General features: G+C 32.5%; 1 protein-coding gene across 1 annotated transcript in view; it reads left to right on the top strand.

Annotated features, from left to right (window-relative positions):
- LOC130894424 (probable G-protein coupled receptor Mth-like 1) overlaps nucleotides 1-21,565 on the top strand; it is a 147,137-nt gene that overhangs the window by 95,410 nt on the left and 30,162 nt on the right. Inside the window, exon 4 of the mRNA XM_057801264.1 lies at nucleotides 18,253-18,431. Within this exon, the coding sequence (XP_057657247.1) occupies nucleotides 18,253-18,431 (179 nt within the window). The remainder of the gene's footprint in view (nucleotides 1-18,252; nucleotides 18,432-21,565) is intronic.

Here is a 21,565-nt window from a genome sequence, read left to right as displayed (position 1 = left end):
GTAAAGAAGGAATGAAGTTTTTTCCAATTGATTAGCCAGTACATTTTTCTATAATTCAGTCAAAGTTCTTTTCTTTTTTTTTAACATGCACTTACTATCGAAGTTTGACAAGATAAGTATTTTGAGTTTAAGTATGGAATCAGGTTATTATTTATTCTGGCTGGAACATGATCTATCCTTTTCTTTATGAAGTTAGGTTAGGTTGAGAGTTATTAAAACCGCTAATAAAAAAGTTGAAAAAAATCGCCCGATCTCTTACTGAAAAATAAGGTGAGGAAGGGGGAAAAACTGTTTAAAGTATCAATTTTATATGTAATTATATGGAAAAAAAATATTTACAAAAAAAATTCGTCATTAACTATATACATTATTACATTATCGTTTATTATCGTCGTCGTCGATATCGTTGATGTAGTTTGTAGGTGAAGGATTAGTACAGCTGTCACCATTGCATTCTAAGCAAGCATAAACAACTAAATTCTACGGCATTTTTTTGACTATTGCTCTGAAATCTCCTCTTGTTCTATTGAAAGAATATCACTTTGTTAAAAATTAAATACTCAACAACCAAACAATAAATGGTCGAGAATGCTTTCAAAGAAATGACAACTAGTAGCAACTATGATCTAATTTTATATACGGATACTTCCAAGAATGAAACAGGAATAGGCCGCGTAGTTACAACGTCACAATTTCCACTCAAATCATCCCTAATTTCATCAATTTGCTGTGTTCATACTGGTGAACTATTTAGCATTCCACAAGACATCAATTTCATCACCACTCCTTATAAGCAGATTGCAATATGTACAGACTCACTCGCTTGAATTTCATCTATTAAAAATATATTTACTCATCAACCTGTTTTCCAATCTATACATGACTCCTACCAATCTCTTACATCTCTAAAAATAACAGTTACTATCAGCTGGTTACCTTCCCATATTGGAATCGTAGGTAACGAATTAGTAGACGAACAAGCAAAAAGTTGCTTCCATTCAAAGTAAAACCAGAATAACGTAGCAACAAAACTTGACAACTCTATAACATCACCCTCAACCAAGTAACTTCGCAGGCTTCTCCAGACACGACTTAACCTTTGTAAGATGGATAAGAATCGACCATTCAAGACACACCCATGGTTATCCAATGTCTTTTACCGCCAGACCCATTCCCAGTTCCAATTTGACTATGAAACAAATATTGACTGAATGCCTTTCAAAGAAATCCTGAATTACCTGGAGCAAATCTCTTTCGTATTTCAATTCCTAAATTCCGTTTGGCATTGATGCAAGACAATGTGCAATGCAATGCAAGACACAATTTTTCTTGATAAAAAGCATGCGCAGATGAAATTCGGCTGCTTGTTTCAAGCAAGATCCACTTTCACCAGTTGCAGTTCCAATTTGACGATGAAACACATAATGACAGAATGCCCCCCAAAGATTGCAGTTCCAGTTCAAGACCAATATCAATCCTAAGAAGTGGATTCCATATTAGGTTAGGTACATTGATATCGAAGATTAATACAATCCATAAATTTTCAAAGAAGAGTTAAAAAACGTAAGAGAGTAGCCAAAACTCGATTGACACATACTAAAACGATGCTATCAACTTAGAGTTGAACAAAATTAGATAAAACTTGTAATTGGTATATTTTTTTTCACTTCTTTATTCATTTTCATCATCGTTTTGTTGATTTTCGTAATAATAAATAATACAATTTATGGCAGTTAAAAATAGTTAAATATTCCATATTTTCCAATCAAAATTTATCACAATCTATGAAAAATAAACGTTCAAAAGGTCGATACGTTCTGGTCATTCTCTAATACTACACTGGAAAGTAGGAAATCTACAATTAATGTGAATCAAAGTTTTGTTTCTATAAAATCGGACGAGTCGTTCAGAGAAATAATCAATCACAGATTTCATTCTTAAACACGCCAATAAGTTTTCTTAAAATTACGAAAATAGTATACCGAAAATAAATCCTAATGTATAATATATATTTATATATATAATCAATTGAGTTGTAAAATCGAGAAATATGATTTGTTATTACACAGCAATTGGAAATTTTATATAGGCGAGGAGAAAACGTTTCTAAGAAAATCGAACGATCTTTTATTTTTAGAACAGAGGTGTCCGACCTGGAAATACGTATCGGGAAAACAATTTTTGATCTTGCATTTTTGAATTAAACTTATTTTTTACTATGCTTAAGATAAATATGAATTAAACAAAAATTATGAAAAAAAATATCAATTTAATCAGTAATGCAAATGTAGTTTTAAATGAGTAAGTTCAGATCTGATTGTGTGTGTCCATTTGAAACTATGTCACATAAAAGAGAAAAAAATGGTTTTAATTTTGATTCAAAATATTTTATAAAGTTTACATAATGTCAGCTCGTGACCCGAACTAATGTTTTTCATTCAGAATCAATGAACAAGAAGTGATCTTTCTTTATTTAAACGGCGCTACAGTCCTTCGAGAACCATGGTCTTCTGAACAATCGACTGACTGCCAATCCTTTCTGTACTAAGCATGGTGCCTCCAACGTCGAACCACTAGCTGAATCAGATCTATCACAACCAGCGAAGGCGCGGTCTTCCTCTCAGTTTCCGGGACGGTATTTTCGGTACTTGGTTGATAGCAAGTACTGCAGTGTCTTCTTCAAAAATTACGTGAAACTATACAGAAAAATTTATTATAAGACAATAAAAGCTGCTATATCTTCTTCTCATGATCCGCTTTCATATCTTCCTGAAGCAAATGTCAACTTACACAGTTTCTTCTTCATGCACGTAGTTTTAGCAGAGCTTCGCAGTACAATTAATGACATCAATTATGTCATCAATAAATACTCACCTGGAACTGATGGACTCACATTAAAAATGTTTTCGAGTCCGCCCGATTGCAAATTAAATCACCTTACCACTTTAATTGAAGTTTCATTTCAAAATGGTACGTTTCCCAATTTCTTTGAGACGGCTAAAATTATACCTATGCATAAAGGAGGAGATAAAAGTCGGTTCGGGTTCAATCAGGTTGGGTCTGGTCAGATCATGTTGGGTCGTTTGGGTCGAGTCGAGTCGAGTCGGATCGGGTAGAGTTAGTTGGGTTAGCTTACGTTAGTTTGGTTTAAGTTAGCTTACGTTAGTTTGGTTTAAGTTAGTTTACGATGGTTTACGTTAGTTTACGTTAGTTTAGCTTAGGAGATTATCACTATAATCGCATTAATGAGATAATAACTTTTTGTTACTGTAATAACATTTAAATGCTTCCAATAACCGTTCCAAGATCGGTCCAGATCAGTAAGTTGAAACGAACTTATCATTTCTTACAAACTATCTCATCACTCCTTATGAAAACCGCAGACTCAGCAACCCCATTTCTTAAGATCTGTTAACATCATTTTCATTTCAAAATGGTACGTTTCCCAATTTCTTTGCGACGGCTAAAATTATACCTATGCATAAAGGAGGAGATAAAAGTCGGTTCGGGTTCAATCAGGTTGGGCCTGGTCAGATCATGTTGGGTCGTTTGGGTCGATTCGAGTCGAGTCGGATCGGGTAGAGTTAGTTGGGTTAGCTTACGTTAGTTTGGTTTAAGTTAGCTTACGTTAGTTTGGTTTAAGTTAGTTTACGTTAGTTTACGATGGTTTACGTTAGTTTACGTTAGTTTAGGTTAGGAGATTATCACTATAATCGCATTAATGAGAAAATATTAACTTTTTGTTACTGTAATAACATTTAAATGCTTCCAATAACCGTTCCAAGATCGGTCCAGATCAGTAAGTTGAAACGAACTTATCATTTCTTACAAACTATCTCATCACTCCTTATGAAAACCGCAGACTCAGCAACCCCATTTCTTAAGATCTGTTAACATCATTTTCATTTCAAAATGGTACGTTTCCCAATTTCTTTGAGACGGCTAAAATTATACCTATGCATAAAGGAGGAGATAAAAGTCGGTTCGGGTTCAATCAGGTTGGGTCTGGTCAGATCATGTTGGGTCGTTTGGGTCGATTCGAGTCGAGTCGGATCGGGTAGAGTTAGTTGGGTTAGCTTACGTTAGTTTGGTTTAAGTTAGCTTACGTTAGTTTGGTTTAAGTTAGTTTACGTTAGTTTACGATGGTTTACGTTAGTTTACGTTAGTTTAGGTTAGGAGATTATCACTATAATCGCATTAATGAGAAAATATTAACTTTTTGTTACTATAATAACATTTAAATGCTTCCAATAACCGTTCCAAGATCGGTCCAGATTAGTAAGTTGAAACGAACTTATCATTTCTTACAAACTATCTCATCACTCCTTATGAAAACCGCAGACTCAACAACCCCATTTCTTAAGATCTGTTAACATCATTTTTCTTTTTAATCTCTAAAAATGTTCACTTTTAAGTCAAGCTTTGTAAATGTCAGATGTATTTTCAGTATAATCATGAATTTAAATATTAATATTTATTGTCTAAAAAACCAATTTTGAGACTCATTTCTCGTTTAATAATTTATTTTTTCATATCCTTTAAATATCGTCAATTAATTCATATGTCCAAGACCGGTATCTCGAAATTTACCTTTGATTTGTTTTACGTTGTACGTTTCGAGTATTTTGAACTACTACTACAACTTTTAAATGAATAGTTCAAATAAAAATAATGAAAACATTTGAAGATTAATTATTCTCGATATATCTTAAGCGTATAAACTCGGGATTATCAATGAATCACTTCCTCTATGCCGCTTTTTAGATTGCTGTATCTTCTTCCCCTCAACTGAATTACTGTGTTGATGAAAAGGGGTGCATTATTCAGGGACACTGTAAAAAATGCTACAAAACGTGACATAGGAAAGGTAACGAACATTATTTAAATCTTAATCTGTTGTATTGACGCATAAGGGAACTCTTTTGTACCAATTCATTCTAGCTTATAAATTTAATGTAATCATCATTGTAACAAAAAACTATTTATCAAATTAAAGTAACAGTCATATTATTATACAAGAAAATCCAGAAACTTGTGATTCAAATGTGATATAATGTTATAGATTTGGTTACTATCAATAGATGTCTAATATGATTTATTGACATACTCTACACTTTTTGTAAACTTACGGTCGTAATAATGTAACGTTTATACCCCAAATTTAAAAATTTCAAGGACTTCGACTTCCTAAATGTACTGAACACACTATAAATTTCTATCACCGATTTTTAGGCGTTCACGCGGCCTTTCCAAATTTTCTATAATCACAATAGAATTGCATACTGCAACTTGCATGAATCAACTAAATTGAACTGTTAAGAATACATAACTTGATTTTCCTAACCAACCTAAAATTGTATTTTCGGTGAAATCTACTAGAAAAAGATTCTTGGATTCAAAATAAAACGATGGTTTTTTTGATAATACGCTTTTGAGTCCAAATATTTTTCTACATGCTTGTCTGACAAGACAAAAATGTAGGACAACATCTTCATTACGAGTGTCTGAGAAGGGGTTGCCATGATGTTAAATGTTGAGCAATTAATGACGTTAATTATTAATAACATTCTGAAGGCAATACCAAAAAATCATTTGATTAATTGAGATCAGTATTTTACACACCTTTAGTACCGTTTACTTGATAAATCCACGATAGCCCAAACTTCATAATGACTCATCGTTCTTACCTGTGTTGGGGAGCTTACGATGACAAACTTTCACCTTTTATAAAATAAAAAAGGTCTGGAGTTCATGGGTTTTACTCTATTATCATCTCGGAAATTCTTTTCTAGAGAAGAACGCATAAACTTTCCTTCGAAATCTTTCTTTCAAATGATTTTTTTTTTATTCAAAATTTTGGTTTTCTTGGAGCTTTACTGTTCATAAATAATTCGAAACAATAAAGTATTAATGTTTTTCCATTAACTGTTAAACGATTTTTCGAGGTTCACGCGCCCTTTCAATTTTTTTTAATCGCACAGGTCACAATAGATTACAAGTTGCTGCTGTTAAGAATACACAATTTGGACTTACTCACTAATTGGAGAAACCTAAATTCTTATTTTTGGTGAAATTTTTTGGAAAGAGTTTCTTCGAATTGAAATCAAACAAAATTTTTAACTTTCGTTAGCAAAAATCTTCTTCAAAACACAGAGTTTTTTACCAGTCCAAACCTTCTTTTATTGTTCTGTATTAGCTCAAGCACAATTTTGAAAAGTTTGGGAAATATTTAGATTATTTTGTAATAATATTTAAAATGATCGTATTAAGTTTTGGATTAGTAATTAGGTTTTATTACTCTCTCGTATATAAATGTACACTATGAAAGATGAGGTAATTATTTATAATTGGGGCTCCACACCAAACATACTCCAAAAAATTTTTTAAGGCATATGGGGTTGTTTTTTAGTGCTCCGAAAGTACTTTAAAGGTGAGGGAGAAAAAATATTTTCCATCATAACACTGATTATCTTATGCATATTGATGTCAATAATTATCCAATCATATCGGAATACGCTGTCATTTAGAGCAATAGCACATAAGATTAGATTAGGTTAGGTTAGGTTAAGCTGGGTTAGATTAAGTCAATCGTTGAAAGCTTATCGTGAAACATGTATGTATTTCATTCATTAAATATTATAGGTATCAAGGACGTGACAGTTAAAAGATAATGAGTGTTATGATGGAAAATATGTTTCTCCGCCACCCTAAAAGTACTTTCGAAGCACTAAAAAACAACCCCATTTGCACAAAAAAATTTTTTAAGTATGTTTGGGGTGGAGCCCCAATTCTAAATAATATAACATAGAATTATAAAAAGTGATGAACAAATCCGCAAAAAGGTGGTTTATTTATTTATTCACGTTCACATTTTTTCGAAAATGTATCATCGAATAACTACCTATTACTTTTTATTTTCGACGAACACCACTGTATCTCACCCCAACTCTTAAACCGAAAACGAAATGAATACTGCCTCCCGCTGCCTGTGGCAATAATTTCCATTTCATCAAGTAGTAAACGACGGTTTCGAAAAACGACATAACATCCAAGGGTTCATGAATACAAAGATTTGAATCATAATCATCGCGGCGGCGTGTCTTTTATCTGATTATGTTGTTTACTTGTTAATTTTGTTAACAGAATTTTTTGAGATTTCACTCATAAGAATCCCGTTCTGTTTCATTCAGAACACCTACTAATTGGAGAAACAAGCAATTCTGAAAAGTACACCAACATTTATTTACCAGGAATGTTCGAAAAAATCATGGAAACCAATCGCAGTAGACGAATCATTCTTCACCACGAAAATGCGAACTCTCACACATCAGTTGAAACTAAAATCTTTTTGAAGGGTCAAAACATCGAATTGATTTGTCATCCGACGTCCAGTCCTTGTTTGGAACTCAACGATTTCTTTTTATTCCCGTAAATCAAAAATAAATTGGAAGGTCTACATCTGAAGAAGCAGTTAATTCGTTTAAATCATATAAATCGGAAAAAATGCTTTGACAATTGGTTCAAATGTATAAACAAGTGTATTAATCTTAACCCTTAACTGCATCACGTATCGTATATGATACGTCGCATTTATAATATTGCTACTGACATCTGTTGGCTTGTGTAAGAATTTTATTGTGTTGTACGGCTGAGACAACATGTATTAGAAGATAATATGAAATTCTTCTGCCCCTAGACCAACAACAGTTGTTCGTACTGATGGATTTGACCATTGGCCACAATTTAAAGAAAAAAGAAATAGATGCAAATATGATAGCTGTAAAGCATTGACGAATGTCATCTGCAGGAAATGTAGACTGAATTTTTGTATAAACAAAAAGAGATACTGTTTTTTTGAGTTCCATCGTGGAAACTAAGAGATTATTTCGCAGTGTTATTTGAAACATGAATAAATTTTGAATAATACTTTGTTGATAACATTTTTTTTATTTTAATTATGACAAAAATGTAATTTTTTAAATAAAATCCCTATTTAGGTAGGGTCAAATCATTTATAAAATTCACGCAGTGAATTAATAGAGAATATTGAAAAGCAAAAAAGCCATATCCAATATAAATATTTATTTTTATTTGTATACCTTTGTAAAAATCGAAGTAGCTTTCAAAGAAATTTTAAAAATCCCATTAAATTATTATAATTTTATATTGTGAGCAGTAAATATGATGACGATACGCTGTAGTTATAGTAATCATATGAAAAATGATGATATTTGATTAAGAAATCATGTCATTTCTTATGAAACGATTGAATAATAAGGAAAAGTCATACTCTGGAATTAGAAAATTTTTAAAGGGCATCTATTGAGCAGCATAGACTTATATTTTAATTTTACATAGGCTGATCCTTGTGCTCCGTCTCTGTCCTATTTTTAAATACATTCATTTACCATCAGGCCACAATGTAACCTATTACGTAGAAACTCTAAAAAGTCGTAACTGGTTGAAGTGTGTTTATAGTAGAACCCCGAATTCGAAAGAGTCACATCTAAGGCGCTCATTTCATAAAGGCATCTAGTCGCGAAGCCACGTTTTGGCTGCGCTGGTTGCTCAGCACAGCAACCACTGTTCAATCTGGTCGCGTTCCAGTGTAGCATACGAATCTTTTTACACTGGCCAACCAATCGCCCATCGCCACATAGGAATTCTCGTAATTACAGATCTTAACTCAGAGATTCTATCGATACGTTTTTAATCATTGTTTCTGGTGTTTTGCATTAAGTATATAAGAGTTCTAAATATATACGACACTATAATATATTTATTTAACTACCCGTGATGAAAGTTGCTATTAGGACCTGAATTAATTTTAACTTAAATGCCTACTTATCTTAAAATAACTATAGATTCTCTTCTAGTGAAATACATATTCTCATTTGAGTATCTGCTCCAGTTATGTTATCTCTTATTAGGTAAAAAAACTAGAAAAAACTTATTGTCATCTGCACATAGTGCATGAATCTTTTTGATGTTCTTAAAGAAAGAATTGGATGTATTGGAGCGACAGAACCCACAAATATTCTCCACTCCTCTTGATTTCCATCGTTCCAAACGTTATCGTTTATACTAAACAGTGAACTGATCTATGCATTGCCTTCTTTTTCGTCTTCTTTTAGTTTCCTAACATCGAATTATCGCCCAATTGCACTCTTGATCTTACGGACCATATCTAGTGATCTAATCACCATTAAATCATGGTGCGATTCTGATCTTCTGTGTCTCGACGTTTCTAAAACTAAAGTTTCATCATTTACAAATACATTGCACCTACCTTCCTTATTAAATAACACCACCGTGGAATCAGTAAAATTCTTAGTGCTTGTTGCGCCTTATCTAAAAAATTAAGTTCCTTCTGCTTTGCGCTGAGATCAATTTCCAAAGAACTGAACTTATCCACTTCCCTAAAACAGCCCTCTTATTAGTTCGCATCTCCGATATGTTCTTCCCTTTTGGTGTACGTGTGGGCGACTCAATTTGAGCGAATCTTCAAACTACAAAAGAAAGCTGCAGAGACTTCTTTGAAAGATTAAAAATATAGACTCTTCCTTCATCATTGACTCCGCACAATCACTTGGTAATTGAAATCAAATCGATATCATCTTTGCCCGCATTCCGCAATAATTTGAGGGCATATTTACTGGAAAGTACCTTCTACTCTGTAAACGACTTCTAGTCTAATAATATTTAATATAATTCCGGACATGCTGCATATTTTTATTTTATATATTTTATATAATTTTTGTTATGGACTTATTTTATTACTATTGCCTATAATTTTGTTATTCATTGTGGTTTTCTTTTGTATATTCAAATTTCTATCTTTATTTAGTTATTGTTACGTTTGTTGTAGTTTTTACAAGTTTTCGTCTACAATTTTTTGACAATCAAGCATTTCTCTACCTCGGTGATTTTCAGACTGACAACTGGTTGTCCGAATGATTGTGATCTCTCATACCATGTGGTACTTACTGCCGGACTGAACATGAAAAAAATTTTTGTACGATGGATACAATGAAAATCTGTGAAGGGATTAATACCTTGTCCGGTAGCCAAGCACCCATTAAAACTGTGGGCTCCAATGTCGAAAGATCCAAATTGGGTTGGAAATGCTTGGACAAATTTCATAAGTTCTAGCACAAAAAGAAATGAATGTACCTGTCAAAGAGGACACACAGGAAAAGAGGAAAATGAAATAGGTTAGGTTGTCCGAACCGAAAAAACCAATTGTTCATAATTTGTTAGAACAATTGGGATTTAAACAAAACTTACCAGTTTTTGAGAAAAACGCCGGGCGTATTTGGATTCAGCGGCTCAAAATATATCCTTGACCCTATGATTGCGCACGGTATTTTATTCGTTTTATCAGCCAATTTAAAAGATTTCATTTTTATTTCATTAAATGAACAAATGATGCTATATCGACATAAATTTTCGCTTCAGATATGATGCATTATACGAACACATTCAGATAGTGTTACTTGTAACTTTATATTTCTGTGAAGATTGAGTTTCACAGGAAAAAGTATTAAAATCCTTTTATTGTTTCAGCTTACATAGACGTTCAGATTTATCAGTAATTGTATGAGTTTCACATTGAATATTATAGATATAATCATTTCAAAACATCAGCATTAATTTAACACAGTGATATATTATAAAATAAATAAAAATCATTCAAATTTATACTGCCTCTGATAGTTTTTACATTTGCGTAGATATACAAAATATTTTTCCATCGGTAACTTACAATTACAGGTTCTAAAGATATAACTAGTTGGATCCAGTGAAAACAGAACAATATTAATTTCTAGACCAAAAGCATGCGGAAATAAAGTTCAGATGATTGTTTTATACAAGATCTTTGAGGTTAGGAAATTGTTTACTTTTACTTTATTGAAATTTCGATTAGTGGCAATCATGACGCGATGCAAAGAACTTGCATAATGTCAAATTGCATGCAAGTCAAAATATTTCATAAATTAATAGTGGGCATCGTTTGACGAGTCTCTTACCCCTAACAAAACTTCCAAAAGTAAAAGTAAACAAATTCCTAAGGTCAAACTTCATTTAATTTTTTGTGAATATTGTAAAAATGACAATAACAAAACTAGGTGAAGTAAACAAGAAAAAAGTGGACAGTATATCATTGGCAATATTTGATGCTGCCTTGCTTTTGGAGACTGATGGAAAGGAAATATCACCCTGGGGATGGTAGGCCAGGCTCTGGTTAGATAGAAAAAAGGAAAACATCAGTTTAGCTATAGAATTAGACGAAAAAACATACAAAAATTAGTTGATAATACTTGATAATACTCAATGTACCTAACCTAATATGGAATCCACTTCTTAGGATTGATATTGGTCTTGAACTGGAACTGCAATCTTTGGGGGGCATTCTGTCATTATATGTTTCATCGTCAAATTGGAACTGCAACTGGTGGAAATGGATCTTGCTTGAAACAAGCAGCTGAATTTCATCTGCGCATGCTTTTGATCAAGAAAAATTGTGTCTTGCATTGCATTGCACATTGTCTTGCATCATGTCAAGCGGAATTTAGGAATTAAAGCACGCAAGAGATTTGCTCCAAGTAATTCAATATTTGTTTCATAGTCAAATTGGAACTGCAACTGGTGGGAATGGGTCTGGCTGTAAAAGACATTAGATAACCATGGGTGAGTCTTGAATGGCCGATTTTTATCGTTTTTACAATGGTTAAGTCGTATCTGGAGAAGCCTGCGAAGTTACTTTGTTGAGGGTGATGTGTAGATTGTTCAAGTTTTATTGCCACATTATTCTGGTTTTTATTTTAAAGTGAGATTTTGTTGGTAATGATAAGAATTGAAGCACTTTTTGCTTGTTGATCTGCTAATTCATTACCTACGATTCCAATATGGGTAACCAGATGATAGTAACTGTTTTTTTTGGGATGTGAGAGATTGGTAGGAGTTATGTATAGATTGGACAATAGGGTGAATTATATTTTTAATAGATGAAATTGAAATGATTCTCTACATATTGCAATTTGCTTATAAGAAGGGGTGATAAAATTGGTGGCTTGACGAAAAAAGTTAACAAAACCACCTCTGAGGTTATTCAAAATGTTGTACGAGAATTCCAAAATCGCTGGTGATGGTGAATGGTGGACATTTTGATCATATAATTTAATTGTAAAGTACATGTTTCTACATGATTTTCTTAGTAATAATTGCACCAATTAAAAAAAAAAACTATATTGTTAAACAGCCACATTCCAACAATGTGCCACACGACCCCCTTTGTTATTTAAAATTTTCGGGTGTGCTTATAAAAAAGAGCTGGTGCTGTAGTGGGATGATATTTTCATATTGTAAATTGTCAATTTAAGAATAAAAATCAATCGGTTTCAGGTTTTTTCCACATAGTACATAATAAAATTGAATTAATTCCATACCTATGGATGTATATAAATAATTTCATGTCAAAGTAATTAACTAAGTTTAATACGATAATTATAGCAAATAATCACTGCAAATTGTTTTGTTATTTTAATCTTTCTGCTCTTCTATATTATATCAAATTGCATTTACCCTAAAATTTCAAATTCGCAAAGGAAGAACAAAATTTTAAGATAGTGGTGAACACTTCAAATCCGCATACATCGATTTTAAAACCCCAAACAAAGACAATTACTTCGATTTATCACAATAGACAAACAGCTGCGTAAATCTATTATTAATTTAATAATACATACTACTCCATAACTATTATATCTTATAGAATTGTAGAATGTTTTTAGGGGAATTGTGAATTCAATAGAAAATGCGGGTACTGCAAAAATTGCCGGATAACAAACAAACTAAACTTTATGTATGAAACACAAAAATACCTCGGAAACGGCTTGTACGAATTGTTGATTTGGAATATGACCGATATTATCGTGGTATTTACATTGTTGTCAGATCTTTCGTTTTACTGAAAATTAATGAATGTTATTTCAAATTATTCACCCTGTTGTTGGAATCCCTTAAAAATGTACTATATCTTTAAATTTCTACGACCTACCATTAAATAGGATGTGGTGGCTTACATCGTGAATCTCTTTTTCTGATTAAAGAATATCATGCTGAAAATAACTTAATGCAAATAAACTTTCCAATATTTCATGACTGCACAAAACATTCTGTTTGTAAGACCAATTTTTTCTTATATAACAATGAACTAAAAATTTTGCAACAAATTATTTTTTGATAAATTTTTACTCATCAACGAGATGCGGTATCATCAATTATTATTACAATGGCAATCACTAAACATGCCACACGACTCAATTTATTTATTTTGCCACGTATCCTCATTAATGTACAATTGACCTTAGATTTCTTGTGAACTGTTGAATCGTATATCAGGTACAATGATGATAAACAGTCGTTTTATTAATTGTTTTCGTACTAGTTTCATTTAGTGATTTATAATTTATTGCTGTGTTTGTATGAATATGCCAAGAAAGTATAATAACCATCATAACATTTCACAATTTGTGTTATTGTGTTATTTGAGTTATCGTCAGTATTTTGGTTTCCCTGCGGCTCATCAAGACAAACCTTCGGCTCTCCATGTGTTAAGAATTTGGGTCAGTGAAGGTAAAGGTTCTTACGCTGTTTGCTGTACTCATAATTTGAACTAACCTTGACTGCTATTTTTGTCTAACCAAGGCATTAGCTCTAAAGAAACATTTGGTGAGTATTTACCTAATTTACAGCCAACTAAGAGACCCACTACTTAATAATGACTATTTAACTATACCAGTTACATTACTGTTTCGATTAATAATTTACAGCCCTCCACTTCGAGCGAATGGCGGCCCTTGATGATGATGAATTTGAGTTGGCAGAAATATCAAATATGACACACTTCTTAATTCAAGTGGACCTAAAGTCGGCGAGTGACCGAGTAAGCGAGTGTCGATGACACGAAAATCATTCTACTCGCTCAGTAGCGAGTTGACACCACGTGTTGTTTTGTGTGACTGTGTGGCGTGCTGTCTTCATTTTTTATTTAAATTTTAAGCTGAAAAATGAAGTGGAACACTCGTGATATAATAGAGCTCCTCAACATCTACGAACAGTACCCAATTTTATGGAATATAAAAAACAAAGACTATTGTAAGTAAAGGATAAAAGTTTCAAAAATCTCTTAGTAAAACTTAACGAAAAACAATTAACTGAGGGTATGAATGTGAAGCAATTAAAGACAAAAATATAATCAATTAAAGACGTATACTGGTGTAGAGAACGACGTGAACCCCCAAAAATTTCTTCTTTGTGTCGGTTCGCCGCTCCACCTCCAGTTTCGGTAAAAACCAACTCGGTTTTTGCTTCCATTGAAATGCCCGCCCAAACTATCCAGGAACGTTTTTTTATGCAATACTGCGCATATCTTTCTCCAGGTCTTCTGTAGACTCGTCCTCTTCCATCGTTACCATGCAGGCACACTCTGTTTTAGTCTTAAAAGAGGACAGAGCCGTATTGTTCATCTATTCAATTAAATTGTTCTCTGGCAAATCGTAGACGAACTAGTGGGTTAATTTGGGTCCAGTAGTTGGTATGTTTGGCTCAAGGTTAGCTGCCTCAAGTCTTCTTCTTCTCTTCTCAGAACCGTGTTTTCAATTAAAGTTCTCAGTCTCTTAGTAACGATGGTAAACTCTGGAAACAGCAGGCAGATATTCAGCGCACTGGCCACTTGATTTTTACTTTTTCATAATAGGTTGACCGCTTGAGCGGTTTCATCATTTGTTGTGCTTATTTTCAGGTGATATGTATTGCTTGATTGATGGCTAATTGATAGTGTTGGGTCATACAGATAACCTTTAATAACGATCAGACGTCAGAGAGAGTTGTGAGAGCAATAAACATTACAATAATCCATATCATTCTGAAGCTTCAAGATTTTACTAATTTCGTGTTTTGCCAGTGACTTGCAATTGCAAAGGATCGCCTGGGTCGATTTTTTGCTCTTGAATGTATATTGCTACAAATTCATGAAATTTTCGTGCTTATTGAGTTTGCAACAAATTTTAAATTGCTCGGAAGTCGAGTTCAAAGATCCCATGATATAGATACATATATACCAAGCTAATAAAAACGTGTTGAAATAATCCTGAATTGACTGACATAAAATCTGTTACATCAATATAGAAATAAAAATTCCAAAGAAATATAACATCCTATAAACCGAATCCGGATAACGACAAGTGTTGATAATTTTAAAACCTCTTTTCGTCAGATTCACTATTTTAATGAGAATAGTTCGAAGAAAATTTAGGTAAATGTGTGAAAATGTCTTTTTATAATATTATTATTATATTATCGTGAAGAATGCTCCTTTCATTGAATGAATAATATAGAGAAATTCAACGGTGAGTTAAATAACTTAAAATATAAATAAAGTGGTTTCAATAATCTGACTACATCTTCGTTGGAAGTTGAAACTATTAAGAACACACTATGCCTATATATGCCCTCTTAAATACTAATCCTATTGTATACAAAAGCTATAATTAATTATATTTCTGTCTTCACGTCACATCAATAAAATAATATGTTAAGTAATTTGATAAGTTAATGGAACTTCTCGTGTCTAAGGGACATATGGAATCGCTTAAGTAAGACGTTGGCTCCCGTTAGGGAACGGTCAGTTTACAATAAATTTTATCGAATACAATAGAAGATAAGTAGGAGTTGAATAAGTAGATTTATGATTCTTCACAATCACATTAATATAAGATAAAAATTAGATAACCCGAGTTTAGTAATTTACAAACCTTGTTACTATAGTTGAAATGATTCGACTAACATCAGGTTTGTACCAACCTGCTAGTCTTGTCCGTACTTCGTACTTTTGCTCGGCTCTTGTAACAGTATTTGCTATCAACCAAGTATCAAAAAAATCGTCCTGGAAACGGTTCACACGATACCTTAGTCGGTTGGAACACGTAATCTCTATTGCGCAGAATCTTCACCGTACCAAGGACGGTGTTTTGATGGATTGGAACGAAAATCGAATCGGTATGCTCCAAATACTTTGAATAATAAACATTGATAGATATTGAAAATAATTTTAACAGTGGTAAAAAAAAACGATAAACTATTTTTAAGAATGAGAGATTAATAAAATGATGAAGCATTCGTAATCCATAGGCGCATCACTTCTTTTAGTAGACAGTTAAACTATTTTCATGTGACATAATATTAGTATAAATATAATGAATACATCTGGTGTAGATATACTTATATTTTCACCCAATTAACCTGCTAATAAATTATAAGCAGCTCATCATAAAAAAGTGCAATTTTTCATTTATCCACAAGGTTTTCCACAAAAGTTTAAACAATAAGTGACTCGATCATTTTATCAGTGATATTATCCAATTTCTACATTTTCTCTTCTTTAATCGTCTAATTTACTGCCTATTGCCAGTTTTCAGGCCTCAAATTAGTTACAGCCTTCAAAAATAATTATTTAACATCACTTATTTCCAATAAATTATTTTTTCTTGTAGCTTTATCTGTACCCATTTCAGTATAATCGTAATTATCATCAATTTCATATTTTTGAAATTTCTCTCTTTCACAAAGAATATAGTTTTTCCGTCATAGAACCGGAAAAGAACTTGATATTCTTTGAAATCAGCCAATTCCTTAAATTTTTTTCCACCTACTTGGTTGTTGTCAATTTTTCTCGTGTCTCGAGTGATAACTTGCATTATCCTATATTATACAATTTTAAGGAAAAAGAAAGACATCAACATGCATGCTCTCATGGTAGTCTCCAAAACGAGTAGATTAAAAAAATCAATAAACCATCTTTAACAGATTCGTTTGAACTGCCTATTTGTACTATTATCATCCAGCGCCACTTTCCTGTTGGTGGATTTAAATCAGTAAGGTGGGACTTTTAGTGGTTCCTGAGGCATAAACATGTTGAATATACAACCACTTTTGACTAGTATTTCGTCTATTATCGCTAATTGTCCCAATCTATATACATTATGACAATTGTCATTATGTTTTCTAGTGCGAGATGAAGGACGAACTTTTGTTCGACATCATCTAAGCCTGTTTCCACCGTATACGCATTTAATAGATTTAATTCTGTGCTGATAGTTTTCTTTTCCTGATATTCCGCATTTTTGTTTTCCATTTTGTTGGAAACTTCAGAGGCACTGTCATGTTCGGATTGCAAATACACATCTTCTAGGATTCCGTCTATATCACTTGCGTCTTCTTCGGCTTCATCAAACTATTGTATCACAATTTCTTCAATGTTTCAATCATTATAAGACACTCTTTATTATTCATAATGTAAAAAAACTCATTTTAACAGAAAAGTAGCGTCCACACTGATTTTAATTACCATTGTCTATCATTTCAGTTAGAAATTCGAGTAGGGAATAAGGAAGCTTTCCAATCACTTAAGGATTACATGACAAGACCGGACCTCAGTGTTCGCTCACAGTTGTCTGTCGAATAAGGTTTAAACCAATAGATAAATTTATTGAAGAAGCTTATCATCGACTTGTAACAGTTTATCTTGTCAAAATTTATTTGGTTTTATATCCTTCATTGATCCATGTTTCGTCTAAATAAAATATATTTCGTCTTTGGCTTCTTTTTATAGTCACTTGGACAATTTCTTCTCCATACTACAATGCCGTTTCAAGCCAATAAAATAGACTTTCTGGAATGCTCTTTCCATTGAAAACCTATTTTTCTTTTAGAAGTTCCCATAGTGTGCTTCGACGTTTAGGGTAATCCTCATCATATCGAACCAAAGAACTTTATCTACTGTCGGAAATTCTTTTCTAAAGTGAAAGCATGTACTTTCTTTCGAAGTTTTTCTTTCAAATGATTTTCTATTCAAATTTTTGCTTGTTTTGAAGCTTTTTACGTGCTGTGTGAAACTCGCCACAAAAGCAACACCAAACGTTTTACTAACTAATATCACTTGTCATCAACATTAACTGTTAAAGGACTGTGTAAAGTAAAGTAAAGATTCCCACTTTAGTGTTAAATGTCATTTTCCCCGCTCTTTATGTAATATATTGGTTGAAACACACTGAATTTATGTTAAAAATTGAAAACTAATCAAAAGGCCACAATATTTCAAAAAAATGGTATCTAAACTATTGAATTCATTTTAAGCCCTACCTTAGTTATTTATATTGTGAGATATTATCAAATTTTTTTTTGTTTCAGGGACTTGCGACCGCAAAGCACTGAAAAAAGTCAAGAAAGACTGCGGCTCAGATTGTACGAGGTGTACGCGTGGGGAATCCCACTTCTGATTACGGTAATAGCGGCTTCCCTTGATCTGAGTTCCAATCAAGACGAAGTTTTGCGACCCAGATTCGCAGAACATAATTGTTGGTTTGCTGGTAAGTATATTCTCATTTAAAATTACCTTTGTACTCTTTATTCTAGTGTAAAATATGAATCGTGTCTTAGCTCAGTCAATGGAGGCAAAAGAATAAGTTATAAGCAAAAATGCTAATTTTTTTACAAGTACTTCTACTAGTTGATTTAAGGAACACTTCAGAGGTCATTTAGATTTTCGAAATTTCCCATTATTTTAGTCGGTGATGAAGATAGAAGAAAATAAAATATATTTCGTTGTAGGATAAGTATTTCTTTATAAAAAAGGTCCTTCAGATTTTTTTGTAAAAGCTATAGTTTCCTCGAAAAAAAAAGTTGTTAAACCACTCTGATAAGACCTAATAACGTCGAAACTAGTTGGTTGTTACAATTCCCTCCTTCCAACTGCGACATTAATATCGACAAAAAGGTCGATTGACATCACGCTCTTCAGAGGAGATGTAAGTTAATATTCGTTGAGGCATTAGCAATATTAAATTTCGAAATAATTTATTATTATTTCGCAGAATAAAAAAATAAACACATCCATCGAAAAGTTTAGATTTTCAGCTTGAAAATGCATTGTTTCAATATCCCATTCCAATGGGAAAATTTGAAAATCAAAATAATTTTTTTTGGACTTTGAGAAATCGATAGACCTCTGAGGTTTTTCTAATATCAATTAGCGTACTTTAATATTCAAATCTATTACTCCATAAATAATTTAATGAGATGCCATTATATTTTATGCTTTACGTTTAAATCGGCGTCACTTAACTAAAAATCTGTATCGATACTATAATTATTATGATACTAAGTAAAGTTGTTGAAAGATATAAACATGTGCTGAGACAGTCAGTTTTTTACGTTCGTTCTTTTGTATTTCATGTGTTTAAAAGTAGACTTTATAGCTGGTAATATACAACGCATAAGCGCATTTTCTGTTTATGCACTTTTCATGCTTTTATTTATGCAAATATTTTACATTCGACTGATTTATTTTATTACGTTTCTAAAAAACAAGACAATGTATAAAGTCGGGATGTCACTTCGCGAAAATGTCTTCGGTCGACTGGACGAAACGTCTCGCGATGAACAATACGGAAAGCGCAGTGAGAATCCGGCTTAATACATTTTGTGAAAAAGATACGTGAAATTTCGTTTCCTACCTAATAAATGCACTAACTACGCTTTGTTTTCTACTCTCACTTAACAATAAATTTTATACGGCTTCGGTTTTTTACGATTTCGCTAAGGCCTTCGATCGTGTTGATCATGAAATTCTGATAAACAAACTAGAATATTATAGCATCCGAGGTGTTCTTTTAAAATGATTTGTATCTTATCTTGAGTGTCGAAATCAATTGGAACGAGCTAATGGTAAAGTTCCAAGTAAATTTCCAATTGGCAGTGGTGTGCCTCAGGGTTCAGTTTTGGGTACAGTTCTTTTTTTGATTTTCATCAATGATCTTACAGACCTACGAATCAATGGTAAATTTACTTATTCGCAGATGACACAAGTGTAAATTAGAGTGGTCCAGATTTATATTCTTTACATTCTACCACAGGCAAAGATCTCACTATTATTAAGTCCTGGTCTATCTAAACACTGAGAAAACTCTAGTTTTATCCTATAAAGAAGCTTTGCCAGCTCTAAAACATAACAGTGACTTAACACGATTCTCAAATTTGATCGAGTTTCTTGGTCTACCTATTAACGGTGCCCTTCAGTGGTGTATACATGTCGAAAATGTAGAAAACTAGGTAAAAAATTATCCTCTGCTTGTTTTGCGATTAAATCTGTGTCTGAACTGCTTTAACAACTTACTACTCGCTGTTCTAATAGCATCTTCGGTTCGGTTTGCCTTTCTGGGGGTCTGCATCTCTTCGAATCTATCCTCAAATTACGTGAAAAAACTATTCGTTACATTTATGGATTGCGAAGAATTTGGACATTTACTCAATTATACCTACTTCTGATCTGGTAAAAAATTCCATCAACTTCAGTGCCAAAGAATTATTGATTCAGTTACATTCGGAATTAAAATTATCGGCTTCGGGGAACAAAGGTTAACATGAAGATGATGATAACTAGGTTACTGAAACGCGTGTCAAACAGTCTTATCTCGAGTGTAGGTATAGTAGTAGTTAACAACGTATTCAATTTGAATATCTTCAATTGCTCCAGTAAATTAAATTAATTGTAAATTTAGGAATATAATGAGTTCAATCTTCCGAATAAAAAGATCTTATTATAAAAGTCTCGTCGAAACCATCATTTCAATCGGGTAAACAAAATTGAAGCTTGAAATTTCAGTCGTAATAAAATAAAAAAAGTTTTTTATATCGCAACTAATTTATTGGAAAAAATCGTACATTTTCTTAAAGATAAACAGTATTTTACTAAAATCTTTGTCAATATATATTTATATTAAAAATAAAATTGAAACGCTTCTAATTTTTCGGAAAATACAGACTTACTTCTAAAAATCCTCATATTATTAAATACCACTACACCAACACTGCACATTCTCTTAGAACGTTTTGACAACCAAGTTATCGTCAGAATCTGAAGAGGTAACTCGTTTATCGAAAGGAATGTCAGTAAATGTTGGTGTGAAGGTAGTGAACATCGCAATATAAATATAGGGTGTCCCAAAACACTCAATTTGAATTAAATATAAAACATAGGTCGCTACAAACTCAATACGTTCTGGAACGGACGCCATGTTTCGGAGTTTTTTCAATTTGGACTAGGGGGTCATCCATAAATTACACACGAATTTCATTATTTTTTACCCCTCCCCCGCAGCTGGTTACATTTGTGAGACTCATTCCCTTCCTAGTGTGACGTGACATATTTTGCAAATTACATTAAGAAATTATTGAATGAAAATAGTGGTTTTATTTCCATTTAAATTATTTTTTAATAAAATTTAGATCAAATCAAACAGTTAACAAAACAAAAAACTATTAATTATCATAATTAAAGAAATTGAAAAAACACAAAATATTAATAGAGTTTATAATACACTTCACAATACAATTATTTATAATTGTAATTTCGTTCTCGTTTGGGTTGTTAATGTCATTAGTTGTGTCAACATCTTTTTCATTAAACCATAAATTCACTCAAAGAGACTAAGACAGTTTACGT

The sequence above is a fragment of the Diorhabda carinulata genome, chromosome 5 (genome assembly GCF_026250575.1).
Source record: "Diorhabda carinulata isolate Delta chromosome 5, icDioCari1.1, whole genome shotgun sequence".
NCBI lineage: Eukaryota > Metazoa > Arthropoda > Insecta > Coleoptera > Chrysomelidae > Diorhabda > Diorhabda carinulata.
Note: the sequence above shows the minus strand (reverse complement) of the source record. Positions and strands in the feature narration are given on the sequence as shown.